This window comes from Lampetra fluviatilis, chromosome 30, assembly GCF_964198595.1.
Source record: "Lampetra fluviatilis chromosome 30, kcLamFluv1.1, whole genome shotgun sequence".
NCBI lineage: Eukaryota > Metazoa > Chordata > Hyperoartia > Petromyzontiformes > Petromyzontidae > Lampetra > Lampetra fluviatilis.
This window is the reverse complement of record NC_136304.1, coordinates 6,559,096-6,572,688: the sequence shown is the minus strand read 5'-3', so window position 1 is coordinate 6,572,688 and position 13,593 is coordinate 6,559,096. Positions and strand designations below refer to the sequence as shown.

Sequence of the window (13,593 nt, the reverse complement as noted above, 5' to 3'; positions counted from 1 at the left end):
TCGGAAAGACAGTGTCTGAATGAACACCACCAGGTTAGAGGGGGAAGGGGTGCCTTGATAAAGGAATTTGCATATTGTGAGAATTGTATTTTATTATGTTTTATTTTTATTATTTTATTATTTCCCTTCTAAGTGACTTTACCGAAAGAACCAAGAAGATGAATCCCTGCAGTCACGAAAGCCTTAAATCGAAATATATGGAAGTTGTTGTTGCTGCCCAACCCGGTGTGCTCTCGGTCGATCTTTCCCACTGCCACGTCCGAGCTTTGCTAGCGCGGGACCCTCAATGGCATGGCTGGTTATCTGCTGGCTTTTTTCCATGCTGATCCGAAAACCAGACCGTTGATAATACTGGCACGACTCGTTCAGCGGCACGGTTCAGGTTCTGCAGTATTTTGGCCATGTGTCGAGCCTGAGAGGATATGACTGCGAACCTCTGGCCTCACGAGACATGTGAATCTGGCGTGGTGCCATGCAGGGCCATGGATGGGGGTTCGGCATTTTCATCTAACGTGTCGCGTCAGTCGGGACGCTTGAATGTGCGACGTCGACTTGTTTGCACTTTTATTACTTGTGGCATCGCTGGCACGACTCCGGTTCTGCAGTGGAAAAAGAACCTGGTGCTTCTTTGAGCTGCAAGGGACTGGCTCGGCAAGGTGCCGGTGTGGCTCGGTTGTACAGTGGAAAAGTTGAATAATCCTGGAGGTGGCTGGGTAGCTTACGCGCTCTTCCTCTCTCCCTCTCTCCCTCATGCTTGCCAGTGACACATTCAAACAGCTTGGTGCTTTTGCTTCCCCGTTTGTACAGGCTGAACCTGCTCACGCCCCGACACTTGAACCAGAAGGGGAAGGCTTTGCCCTTGAGCAGTGCGGAAAAACGCAAGGCCAAGTGGGAGAGCCTGCAGAACAAGCAGGTACGCTCGCCGGAGACATCCACACTGCAGCGAACGGTGACATTCACTTAGAACGTTGGCCTTGGTGATGCGCTGACATACAACTCGGTGTTGTAATGCTGTTTGACGTCTAGTCGCATGCGGTGTGCGTTGTGAGTGAGTGAGCAACGAATGAATGTCGTCTTATTCCTCTATGCCAGTGGTGGGGAAGCTATAGGCCGTGCGTGCGCTCCAGATACGGCACGAGACTTTGTGTCAAATGGCTCCGCGCCCATGCGAGGCCTACCACTTAGTCGCCGCGATCATCTTAGCTGCACTTATCGTGTGGTGTATTGTAGCTGTCGTTTTCATCATCACCATAATCGTACTCGGCCGTGATCTATCTACTACGCAGCAGCAGAAGCAGCAGCAGCAGCATCATCATGAGCTGTCTCACTCTGCGTTGTGCCTCGTGCTCTCCAGATCCTGGTGCCGGAGCTGTGCGCCATCCACCCGATCCCGGCGTCCATGTGGCGCAAGGCAGTGTGCCTGCCGAGCATCTTGTACCGCCTGCACTGCCTGCTCACGGCCGAGGAGCTGAGGGCGCTCATCGCCAGCGAGACGGGCGTGGGGCTGCACGCTCTGCCCACCTCCTTCAGGTGACGCCACTAAATTATTGTTTACACCCATATTCCGTCGTACAAGGTGCCAGCAGGATAAGGATTTGTGTTGATTGTAGCAGCCTTTAGTGGCGAGGGCGGAGGTGGTCGGGGGACGCATGAAACCATTACTGCGACTTTTCTATTTGTGCCTTCCTCCCAATGCGGTTATCATACTTTTATTTTTGTTTTACCCGGATAAGTTATGGGATTTAATGCTTACAATCGTACGCATCATCGCCTGTCTTTCCCCCACCGGCACGTCATCGTGCAGTTCCCGTTTGTTCCTCCGCCGCTCGCGCAATGCCCACCATGCTGTGAACAGCGCGGAGCCTCGCCCCGTTCACGCGTTAACGATCGCCGCTGTGCTGCCCCCCGCGCCATGTCGCGCAGGTACCCGAACCTGGACTTCGGGTGGCGGAAATCCATCGACGTGAAAAAGCCGAACGCCGCTGCGACCGTCACCGACGAGGACGAAACGGACAGCGACGAAGGCGACGCGGCACGCGACCCGCGACATGACCTTTGCACTTCACCGGCGGCGGGAGCCGGGCTTGAGGCGAGCGACGCAGCTAGCGCGCCCGCGGGGCAACTTGCACTAAACGTATTGAAACAAGAACGTGGGTCTGCGGAAAACTGTAATGGCCAGAAAACGTCACTGCCAGCGTTCGATGCCAATAAGAATGCAGTACTGCAATCTACCTCAGCACCTCCCCCCTCTCCTCGTGGTGCGAACGCCGTGCAGCCGCCTAGCACCACGCCAGAGATGAATAATTCGCTGGAGAGCGCCGGTCATTCGGATGGCACAAACGACTGTCTCGCTACCTCTCGACCTGCGCCCCCGCCCGGCTCCTCCGGTCGGAAGAGCCCGGACGCGGCTGTGGGAGAACGGGGAGACCTTGAGCGCACGGAGGGCGGCCGCTCGCCGTCCGACAGCCCGATTTTCGTCGGTTCGCAACGATCGGAAGCGACGATAGAATTGATCGAACGAGACCTGCGTCGCGCCGCGCTTAACGTCAAATCGGAGGCGGCAGAGTCGCAGGGCAACAATAGCCTCGCGGCGGCGGAAACCGCTATCCGCAATCTCAACAAACTCAACGTTACTTTCGACCCAGCGTTGTCCAACAGCCTCGGGAAGCAGCCACCGGACACTACAAATCACAGAAGAAACGAAAACCAGTTTACCGCCATCATTGCGAGAGAAGCCCCGAGCAACAACGTCGCGGCGGTAACTCGGGCAGGCAAGGTTTTGGGCTGCGAGGGTAACGGCGGCGGCGGCAACAGCAGCAGCAGCAGCATCCACGAGGAGGAGGAGCACGGCAGCTCTGGCTCGGGCTGTGGCGAGGCCGGCGAGCTGGCCGGCGAGCTGGCCGGCGAGCTGGCCGGCGAGCTGGCCGGCGAGCTACCGCCCTCCTCGGTGGTGGCGTCAGCCGTGGGGCCGAACCCGGGGCTGGTGCTGCAGGCGCTCACGCTGTCCAACGCCAGCGACGGGTTCAACCTGGAGCGGCTGGAGATGCTGGGAGACTCGTTCCTGAAGCACGCCATCACCACGTACCTCTTCTGCACCTACCCGGACGCGCACGAGGGCCGCCTCTCCTACATGCGCAGCAAGAAGGTGCCTCGGCGTGTGGAGCCAACTGAGCTTCTGCACGCACACGCGCGCGCACGGTCGGTGGGATGAAAGGTAGTGGGTACTTCCATGACGTCTGGCCAGTGTGGACGAGTTGACTACAGATGTCTACTGGACCATCTGTGGAAAAAGAGCTTCATAGCTCATTGTATTCCTCCAGTCTAAATAAATATTCTGATTCTGACCATAAATATCCTCCAAAGGGGGGTTGGGGAGGGGGAGTGTGCTTTAGAGCTCCCTTTAATCGGAAGCACCCCCGCAACCCCTGCTCTGCAAGCAAGCTGTTGCGTCTGTACCTCACCGCTTGCCGAGACGTTGGCCCTGCTTCCTCGGTGACCTCGTGGGCCCCGCGTGCGTGTCCACAGGTGAGCAACTGCAACCTGTACCGTCTGGGCAAGAAGAAGGGCCTGCCCAACAGGATGGTGGTGTCCATCTTCGACCCGCCCGTCAACTGGCTTCCGCCGGGCTACGTCGTGAACCAGGAGAAGAGCCACCTGGGGGACGGCGACACGGCCAACGACTCTGCTGACGTCGCCCAGGTCCGAGAGAGGCTTTTTTTTTTGTTTTGTTATAAGTTGCGCGAAATAACGTTTGGTAAAATGTACGGCCCTTTTTGTCTATCCGCTGCTGGATGAACGGGCCTGCGACCCGTGCGTTTCGGATACGGGGTCGCTCCCCGAAAAAAAAATATTTTGGATGACGTTCGCACGCTGGTCAGGGTGTGCGGGATGGTGAAGTGGGTTGCCCAGAACCAGTTCAGATATTGCTCTCCGCTGGCATTGGCTGCAGCCAGGAATCGAACTCAGGTTGGCTGGTTCGTAGCATATTGCACTGACAGCCGTGGTGCACAGGCCTTCGAAGCAGCACTTTGCGGCGGCAGGAGGTGATAAATCTCGTAGATAGTTTTGTAAAACCCAAACTTGCCGGGTTAGAAACTATAAAACTTTATTTTACCAATGAAGGCCCACTGAGCACATGCAAACTCCAAATATACAGCAGGCGTCAGGGTCTGGGTCGAACCCACGACCTCCTGTGTACCAGGCGAGGTAGTTAACATCTCGCCACCGTGGCCGAGAGGTGACTCATGACGGTAACCTATGTGCATACGTTGCGCACGTCACGCATGTCGCGCATGCACGTCGCGCATGCCACGCATGTCGCGCATGCCCGTCACACGTGCATGTGTTGGCCCTTCTGCCCGCAGACCGGCAGTACCAGCAGCAGCAAGAACTCGGCGGCCGACAAAACGGACCCCTCGTCGGGCGACGAGGACGACCCGGAGTTCAACGAGGCCCTCGTGTGGAGGCCGCCCTCGGACGACGACTCCCTTCCCGATGCCGCCGTGCCCGCCGCCGCCGCCGCCGTCGTCGTGGACGACTCGGAGAACGACTCGGACGAGTTCGACCAGGAGCAGATCCGCTTCATCGACAGCATGCTCATCGGTTCGGGCGCCTTCAAGAAGAAGATCGCCGGTGTGGGAACCAGCGGCTCGGTCCCGTGGGCCGCGAATCGCATCGGGGCCCTCCCTCGCGATGCCGGCGCCGGCTTCACCGGCGGCGGCGGCCGCGGCGGTGTCGGCGGCGGCTGCGGTCACGACGCCACGATGACGCCGTCTGGCGGCGAGTGGACCGACTATAGCTCGTGGGACGCCATGTGCTACCTCGACCCGAGCAAGGCGGCGGGCAACGGCGACGACGACTTCGTGGTGGGCGTGTGGAACCCGGCGGAGGAAAGCGGGGGGGCTGGCGCGGCCGGCGGAACAGGCCCCGCGGGGGAAGGACAACCGGCCTCTGCCGGGGCCGTCGGCGGGGCCCTGGGCAGGCCGTCGATCTCATACGACCTGCACACGGAGCAGTGCATCGCCGACAAGAGCGTTGCCGACTGTGTCGAGGCGCTGCTGGGCTGCTACCTGACGAGCTGCGGAGAGAGGGCGGCGCAGCTCTTCCTCTGCTCCATGGGCCTCCGAGTGCTGCCGCCGAAGAACAAGGGTGAGACGGGCCTCTCCGTCGTGGCCCGCCGCGGACGGGGCGTCGACCCGCCGTGGCCGGTGGCAGTCGTGGGAGCCTCTGGCAGAATCGGCTTTGGCTCGGAAGCGCAGCCGGAGAAATCCGTCGTTCGGGCACTGTCCAGCTTGTCTCTTACCAACAACGCCGATGCGAGTTTAGCTCCAGACTCCCCCGCATGTGACAATAACAACAAGGCGATGGCAGGAGTTGTTGAAACGCCGCGGAAAGCGGAGCCGAACCCGGCAGTCGGTGAACGCGATGTGGCGGCGGCGGCGGCTCCTGCTGATGACCGGCGCAGCACCGGCGCAGATTGCGATGCGGCGGTGCCCGGCGAAGGTGCCGGTACGGCGGTGCCGAGCGAATGTGCCGGTGCGACCGCGGAGAGAACGAAAGAGGAAACCGCTGATTGCGAGAGGAAGCAGGAGTACAGCTTTCTTGCCATCCCGCCACGCTGCATGTTCCACAGGCCCGACGCGATGCAGATCCTCCAGCGTCTCATCTCCGGGTATTCCGGCTTCGAGTCGAAGATAAGCTACTGCTTTTCCAACAAGGCCTATTTGCTGCAGGCCTTCACGCACGCTTCCTACTACTACAACACCATCACAGGTACGGGGACCGTTCTCCTCCGGCTGGCATACTTTTACACTTTTCTGGGTTAAATTTGTACGATTCTTTCTCTCCCCCCCCCCGCTCCACCCCATCCTGATTGTGGTGCGATCGTTGTCACGAAGCGTAGGTACCACTTGGCTCATAGAGCATTGGAACACTTGCATGTCGCGCAACATCCCACGGAGCCACCTCTTTCCCAACTGCTCTGTCGGAGGAGCATCAAAACAAATATTTTGTTAATTCTCACGGCTGTAAGTCTGCCAGAGTTACGTGCGGCATGAAACTTAATGTGACGATTTTTGCGTGCGTTCGTTTGAGACCCATCAACTCGTTTGCACTTGAGAAGCCGGTTTAATCACGGGGCGACTTAAACGCCGAATCTGACCCAGGTTCTTGGCGGTGCCGGCTCCAGCACTCCTTCCCCCCATCCGTCGACCGCTTCTCCTCGCTCCGATTGGATAAACGGGGGGGGGGGGGGTGTTTCTCCAATCCACGAATCCGAGTCGTGACAATTGTAAACGGCCGGAATTGTTGCGTGCCGCGTGTCCGCCCCCCCAGACTGCTACCAGCGTCTGGAGTTCCTGGGCGACGCGATCCTCGACTACCTGATCACGAAGCACTTGTACGAGGACCCACGGCAGCACTCGCCGGGAGTGCTCACCGACCTGCGCTCGGCGCTCGTCAACAACACCATCTTCGCCTCGCTCGCCGTCAAGCACGACTTCCACAAGTTCTTCAAGGCCGTGTCGCCGGAGCTCTTCCTTGTCATCGACGACTTTGTCCGCTTCCAGGCCGAGAAGGACGAGATGCAGGGCATGGACTCGACGGTAACGCGCCCTTGCTTGGCTCGGCTCGATCGATCGATCATTCGCTTTGCAGGCTTTTGAGGTTAAATATCCGCATCAGAATGAGAATTATTATTGAGACTGGAGGAATCCGATGAGCTATGAAGCTCTTTTTCACGCATGTTCAGTAGGGGCAGGTGAGTGATTTACGTCAACAAACAATACAAAGGATGATATGGAGATTGGGAAAATAGAGAAAAGGTAAGCAAGTCGCTAAAAACATATAAATATAAATAAAGTATTTAAGTACAAATTTCACATGCACATAAGATTTCTGCCGATTCGGCAACACCAAATGCAAGCTTCGTCAAGATGGTAAAGCGCAGACCACACAAGGACAACACAGTCCCTCATTACGTTGCACATTATGAAATCATTAAAATATCATCATTAAATCTTGACTTAAAGCTTTCGTCACTGCAGGAATTAATGAACTGGTGACTGCGGCCAATAGCAGCGATTTTTGTTATACCGTGCGTCCTACGCAGTGCGTCTCGGGGTACCGGCACAAAGCGGTGTTTGAGATAACAGCTCGGTGAGAAATTGATTGCAGATCAAGTACAACGTTGAGCACGTTACCGTATGGAACGCGTACGCAACAGATGTGAAAGCTAAACTGTGCTCGAGAGCTCGTGCTCGTGATGAACAACGCCTTTCTTAGCGTTCGATAGGAAAGGGACGCAACTGATGATGAAAGATACGAGGCGTTAATGGGGACCCGCGACGTGCGCTCCGTCTCCCGCAGCTTCGGCGCTCGGAGGAGGACGATGACGAGAAGGAGGAGGACATCGAGGTGCCAAAGGCCATGGGCGACATCTTTGAGTCGCTCGCTGGAGCCATCTACATGGACAGCGGCATGTCGCTGGAGACCGTGTGGCGTGTCTACTACCCCATGATGCGGCCGCTCATCGGTACACCCACCCACCCGCCCCCCACCCCGCCTGCCCGTCCGCCCCCCACCTCGCTCGCCCATCCCCCGCTCGCCCACACCCCCTTCCACCTCTCTTGGCCGCACTCCTACCGCACCGCAGTTCTTGCCGATCGCCGTTGATCCAGCCTGCTGACGTGTCGTCTAGGAGCGGGTGGAGGCAGGGTTGTAGAGGAGCCTATAAACTGGGCCCTGGGATGCCCAGTTTTGCGTGATGTGTGCGGATGGTTTCGTTTTGTCATCGTTGTTATCGTCGTCATCATTGTAAACTTCGTCGTCGTCAAAAATCATTGCGACTGTCATTGTCACCACTTGTTGCCATCGCAATTCCAATCGTCAACGAATCCATCTGCACGCGTCACCTGAGGTTGGAAAGCCTAAGGTAGAGGTTTGTTGTAGACTCCTCAACCTCGGGTATCAGCCACCCATAGCCACAAACGTTGCGGTACAATGGGTTTTTCGCAGCATATATAACTGTGCTCCCTTGACAAGAAAGCTGCAGAATCTAAGCTGCGTTGAACCCGGTTATTATTGTTATTGCTGTTTGCTGAACGCTTTCCCATTGTAGTTTCTCATGCCGTACTTGGTGCTTCCGTTTTTGTTTCCTGTTGTTCGTACTTGCAGAGAAGTTTTCGGCGAATGTCCCACGTTCCCCAGTGCGGGAGCTCCTGGAGATGGAGCCTGAGACGGCCAAATTCAGGTTTGTGTGCACGCGCGCCCACTGGCATCATCAGTATTGATCCGTACAAAACCCAACGTTTTAATATGCACGTATATGTTGAATTTCTTTCGCACCATACTTAGCCAACCGTGCTAACTGGCGGTGCGGGGGAAGGACAACAACTAAACACAAAAATCAGTTCTTAAGAAACGAGTTTTCAATCTAGTTTTAAAAGTGCATAGTTCAAGTGGCTTCCTAATATCGGAAGGAATGGCATTCCAGACGGCCGCAGAATCGCATCTGAAAGCGCGCGCTGCAATGACCGTCTTTGTTCGATGGCTTGCAGCCAAAAGCCACTGCAAGGATGACCGAAGTTTGCGTGATGCTTTATGTAATAATAATGCATTGCACTCCAAAGGAACTTATTCAAGATCTTGTTGCACACCTAATATTTACCGTTTCATTCCTCGCCGCTAAACTGAACGTCGTCCGTGTTTGTTTCCCTGTTTCCCCCCCCGCGCGCCGAGCAGCCCGGCGGAGCGGACCTTCGACGGGAAGGTGCGCGTCACAGTTGAGGTCGTGGGCAAGGGCAAGTTCAAAGGCGTCGGCCGAAGCTACCGCATCGCCAAGTCCGCGGCGGCACGCCGCGCGCTGCGCAGCCTCAAGGCCAACCTCCCGCAAGGGCAGCCAGCCTTCTGATTCCCCACCAGCCACCTGTCATCCATCCAGGCTCTCACTGCCTCCTCGTTCCCCCTCCCCCCATGCCCAAGTTGATGGAGGTTTCCTGCTCCCCACTTGCCAGGTTAAAGGGAGTCACTGCCAGCTAGCTGCCCGCTCGCCAAAACAGACGAGTTGCGGCGGTCGTCCTTGAGCTGTGTGCCTAAGCCGTGTGTTTTGAGCTGTCCTCCAGAGTGAGTTTGTGAAGCTTCGTCAATTGGTGGCTGGCCCCTGCTGGCCGAGGTTTCCGAACCGGCCGAGGCCGATTGTGCAGCAAAGTCTGCAACAGGTGGAGCTTGCGCGACGACCAGATCTGTCGTCGTGGTTACAGCTCGGGTTGTCATGAGCAAGCCAAGCGGTGGTTCCGAGGACGGGCCCCGCTGCCCGGCTTGGCGCAAATGCACAATGCTAAATAAGTAAATAATCGGGTGTAACGGCAGCATTCGTCCCATACTTTTGAATGCAATTTCACTGCAGTGACGTCACTGGAGCATCCCCCGATTTGTGATTTTCTATCGTATTTTTTGTACTCCTTAACGAAGCTTCTGGCTTGTCAGTCAGCCAGGAACGCACAGCTTAAAGTGGTTATCTTCAACACCAGATTTATTTTGATTGTCGGTAGAGTTGCAAGTCTTCTCTCACCAAGTCTCCTGTTTGCTGATGCCCGGGCAGTTGATCTGCAATTTTGTGAAAAGCAGAACAGCTCCTGAGCCTCTAGGTATGTTATTTTTTTACGGTGCTGGCTTGACTCCAGACTCCACGTCATCTAGACTGGAGGGGACATCCTTCAACTGCTTAGTCTACCCTCATTAAGGCCAACGCGTCCTTCCCACGTCCATGCCACTTTCCCGTCATCTCGGTAGCGGTGGCAAGAGCGGTCGCTCGTGTTGGATCAAAGGTTAAAACCGGCGTGCACGTGCACACTTTGTGGGTCCTACAGAAACGGAGAGGGACGCGGGTGAAGTGCCGAGCGACGGCGTACGATGCGGAACTGCGCCCGGTGCGTCGTGCTGTGTCGCGATCGTGTCCGTGTTCCGGTCGAGTGGAGAATGCTAGGCCTGGCCAGTGTGACGTCGCGACAGGGGTGGACGGCGGCACCACATGCAGGAGTTGGTGGTGGACATTGAGGGGCGGCGGTGGTTGGAATTGGGGAAATGGGGATGAGGGGGAAGGGGGCTAAAGAGACGATGTTTCTTGAGATTCACACACACGGGGGGGCGACAGTCCTATCTTATTTTTCTCCTTGCCAAACGATAACGGTGGCCCCGTGAGTGCCGTCACGCGAATGGTTTTCAATCCCGAGGTTCTTTGGCATCAGGTGTCATCCTCGTTCCTCGGTGACCCATTGCACTTGCATTTGACATAGTGGCGGCGCTGGGAAGTCGACATTCCACAATTCGGGGGGGGCGGGGGCGGGGGGAGGCCTCTGAGAAGTTTCGCTTTGAAACCCCCTCGGTCTTCAGGCGTTCGCAAGGCAGGTTCGTCGGGCTCCCGTGTGTGGCTACGCATGGCCATGGGGAGGCACTGAAGTTCGCTTTTTCGCTTTTGTGTTCCGATTGGTTTGTTAACGCATAATGTCCTGCAACTGATTTTGGGAAGGACCGCAACTTGTAATGCAAGCTGGCTCGTACGCAGCGACGGGGCATGACCTGGGCCCAGACCAATGCTCCCTTTTACGCCCTGGTGTAAAAGTACCGTGCGTGCAATATGTTATGGGGAAAACAATACGGCGCTTTTGTTAAAATGTTTTCACTTTTATCAGGCGACTCAATTTGTACAATATGCTACACTGATTTTGTTAAAAACAAAAAATCTTTCTCGTAATTTAAAGTTAATATATGCATTTTTTTCTTTCTCAAACTGAAATATACTGTAATTGGAAATCTGTGTGCACGTAAACAATTTATTTTCGCATGCGCGAAAGTAATTTTTATTTTCTCACCGATTTATTGTCAACTTAATGGGCTGCTCGGTAAATCTGTTAGCTCTGCTCCACGAGCCGTTGAATTGTTAGCGAGTAACGAGCCCGCAACGAGGTCAAACAAGGTCACCGGAAAATCGGCCTCCGCACGTGCACGCGGCTTGCGCATCTCCAAATCGCTCGTTTTTATTTTTCCTACGTTCTTAAATTCACTTAGAGGGGGGGAAAAAAATTATCCCCCTTTGGAATTTTATCACCACCCACCTCGGGGCACGGTCGGGAAAGAAATGCCTTAGTAACGACACTTCAAACAAAACTAGAGCAGCGCAAGCTTTACACGATTTAAGTTTTTGCACTCATTGCGCGTGTTGTGTTTGTTTCGTCTATTATTATTTAATGGGCTTTTGCGTTTCGCTGTCCGTTGTTCCGTTTCGACAGTGGCAGGTAGACGGGGCCCGGTGTGGTGGGACAGTTTTTTTTTTCTGTCAGCTCCATCGCCGGCGCGGAGCTGCCACTGCTGCCCCTGCGCTGGATGTTGCCGGCGCTCCACCCCCTCACCCCCCCCCCCCGCCCCCCCGCGGTCGATGGCCGATAAGGCACCTTTGCCCTGCGTCCTGCGCGACAGTGAGGTCCGAGCTGTCGACATATCGCGTCGGTGCGTGGGTGGGCCGGTTAGGTGGGGCGGGGGGGGTACCTGAGGGAGGGAGGCATTGATGGTTTCCAACATTTACTACCTCATTGCAGTGATTCCTTTCGCCGGAGTGCGCGTGAACCGCCCAGTTTGTGGTGTCTCCGCAGCTGTGCCGCTCTCACCTGGAGCCGAGCGGCCGAAGCGAAGCTCATTTACGCACGAATCGGGCCGTCCTCGGTATCGTGGGTTCGAACCATGTCCGCCGGGGATCCCGAGATGGCGGCTGCAGGACTGGTCTGGCGAGCTCACGGTCGTCGCTCGCTTTTTTTACGCCGTCGTGGCGGACGGGCCTGCGTCGTCCTGAGATGTCTTTTTCCAATCTTAACAACAAGAAGTCTTCACAAAAACATTCACCGATCTTGAACGTTCTTAGCACTGGAGGACAATGTGGCGGCGGCGACGATAATGATGATGTATACTTATTTAAGAATGCCCCATTGGGCCTCGTGGCATCTTTATACCTCAGCAGGTGCAGAAGCAGATCTCGCAGGAGTGGAATGCTGCTGGTGAGAAGCCTGGTCGATGCGCTGTCCATTTACCAGCTGGTCGCCCGTAGATGTCGGGGGGGGGGGCGTGTGGACTAAGTTCTTGGTCCTCTCTAAGATTCGGGAATTCACATCACCAGCGTATATTCTCTTTATCGTGACAGACTTCTTAGAATCATCTCACCCCCAGTTTGGCACTCGTGCCCTTTGAGTGCCAAACCCCCCCCCCCCACTCTTAAGAGGGTGGCTGGTGGTGAGCTTTTCTTGGTCAGATTTCAGGCTTACACACTGCGTTCGACAGATTACCTTTAATGTATGTATGTATGTACATAGCTCTATATATAGTGATATTATTGAAATCACTCGTGCACACACGCGGGCCCATAAGATGCTGCATTCTGTGTCCAGACGATGCTCCGAACGATATTTTTGCGAGGTTTTTTGTTGTTGTTGAAATGTTCGGGGTCGGGCCTGGTGCTTGTGGTTCACCCTCTGTCAAATGCTGCATTGAAACACATCTACCTATTTTTTAGACACGTATCGTTTTTCTATTACTGAATAACTGGATGCAAGCGTGTGTGTGCGCGCGCGTTTGTAGGGGGGAGGGGGTTATGGAACTGGGAGACGGAGTGGGGGGGGGGGGCGAGCCAGCGGTGGGGGGGGGGGGGGTGAAATCCCAAGTATTTTAAACAAATAGGGCAGACTCGGGGAATGGGAAGCGTTTTGCAGAAACGGCTCGAGCAGCCCCCGGATGAAACTGATGAATAACAAACGCTTTGTCCCGGGTGACAGAAAACTTAGCAGAAGACAAAAAAAAAATACAAATGACAACAGCAACAACAATTGCACTATGTATTTCAGAATGTGTGTGGTTTTTTTTTTGTTGGGGTCAGGTTTCGCCGATAAGTTCTTATTTAATAACGGCAGTCGTTCGTGTCTCGGCTCGGTTCTTCCTTGAGCCGCTCTTGCCTCCGGGAGATGGCGCTACGATGCAGGGGCGTGAGGGACGGGTGGCGGGATGGGGGACGTGGGACGTTGTCCCGGTCCCAGTGTTTACGATCAAGGCCCCCCCCGGTGCCAGCGACCACACAGCTCTGACCGCCGCGTGTCGGGCGTGTAGGGCAGGACGCCCGCAGCAACAGCAGTATCGGTCAAGCGCCGTGCGCGCAAACTCGTCGCGGCTGTCTCGCGTCTAACCCATTCCCCAACCACTGCCGCGCGCAGCTTCTCGTGTACCGCAGTGGGACCATGCGTCGTTCCGTCGTGGATTTGAGTTGACGCCGTTTATAATCTCGTGGGGAGGTGGGGGGGTGGATGATGGGTGCACGGACCTCGGGCTGTGCGGTGTGTCGCCCGGGGTGCTTCCGCCCAGGTTGCCCGCGACGCTTCCTGGGGGTTTCCGTGAGGAGGTACAAAAGAACGGCGAGGTAGCTCTTATGTTGTGGACGCGAACCGAGGATAAGTGGTCCCCCGGCCTGTCCGAAAACAAACACACACACGAGTTTGAAGCTTCGTTATCGGCCAAAATGCCTGCGGTCAGACAAGTGACGAATATCGCCTGGAATTATGC

The 13,593-nt window shown here is 55.8% G+C and overlaps 1 protein-coding gene across 4 annotated transcripts in view; it reads left to right on the top strand.

Annotated features, from left to right (window-relative positions):
- The window catches only part of DICER1 (dicer 1, ribonuclease III), a 29,195-nt gene extending 16,560 nt beyond the window's left edge, over positions 1 to 12,635 (top strand). For all 4 annotated transcript variants that reach the window (XM_078870423.1, XM_078870426.1, XM_078870424.1 and 1 more), the window contains 9 exons: positions 808 to 913; positions 1,355 to 1,530; positions 1,924 to 3,145; positions 3,526 to 3,699; positions 4,365 to 5,772; positions 6,334 to 6,602; positions 7,366 to 7,531; positions 8,173 to 8,248; positions 8,740 to 12,635. In XM_078870423.1, the coding sequence (XP_078726549.1) occupies positions 808 to 913; positions 1,355 to 1,530; positions 1,924 to 3,145; positions 3,526 to 3,699; positions 4,365 to 5,772; positions 6,334 to 6,602; positions 7,366 to 7,531; positions 8,173 to 8,248; positions 8,740 to 8,908 (3,766 nt within the window). In that variant the 3' untranslated portion in view covers positions 8,909 to 12,635. The remainder of the gene's footprint in view (positions 1 to 807; positions 914 to 1,354; positions 1,531 to 1,923; positions 3,146 to 3,525; positions 3,700 to 4,364; positions 5,773 to 6,333; positions 6,603 to 7,365; positions 7,532 to 8,172; positions 8,249 to 8,739) is intronic.
- Positions 12,636 to 13,593: the final 958 nt, after the last annotated feature.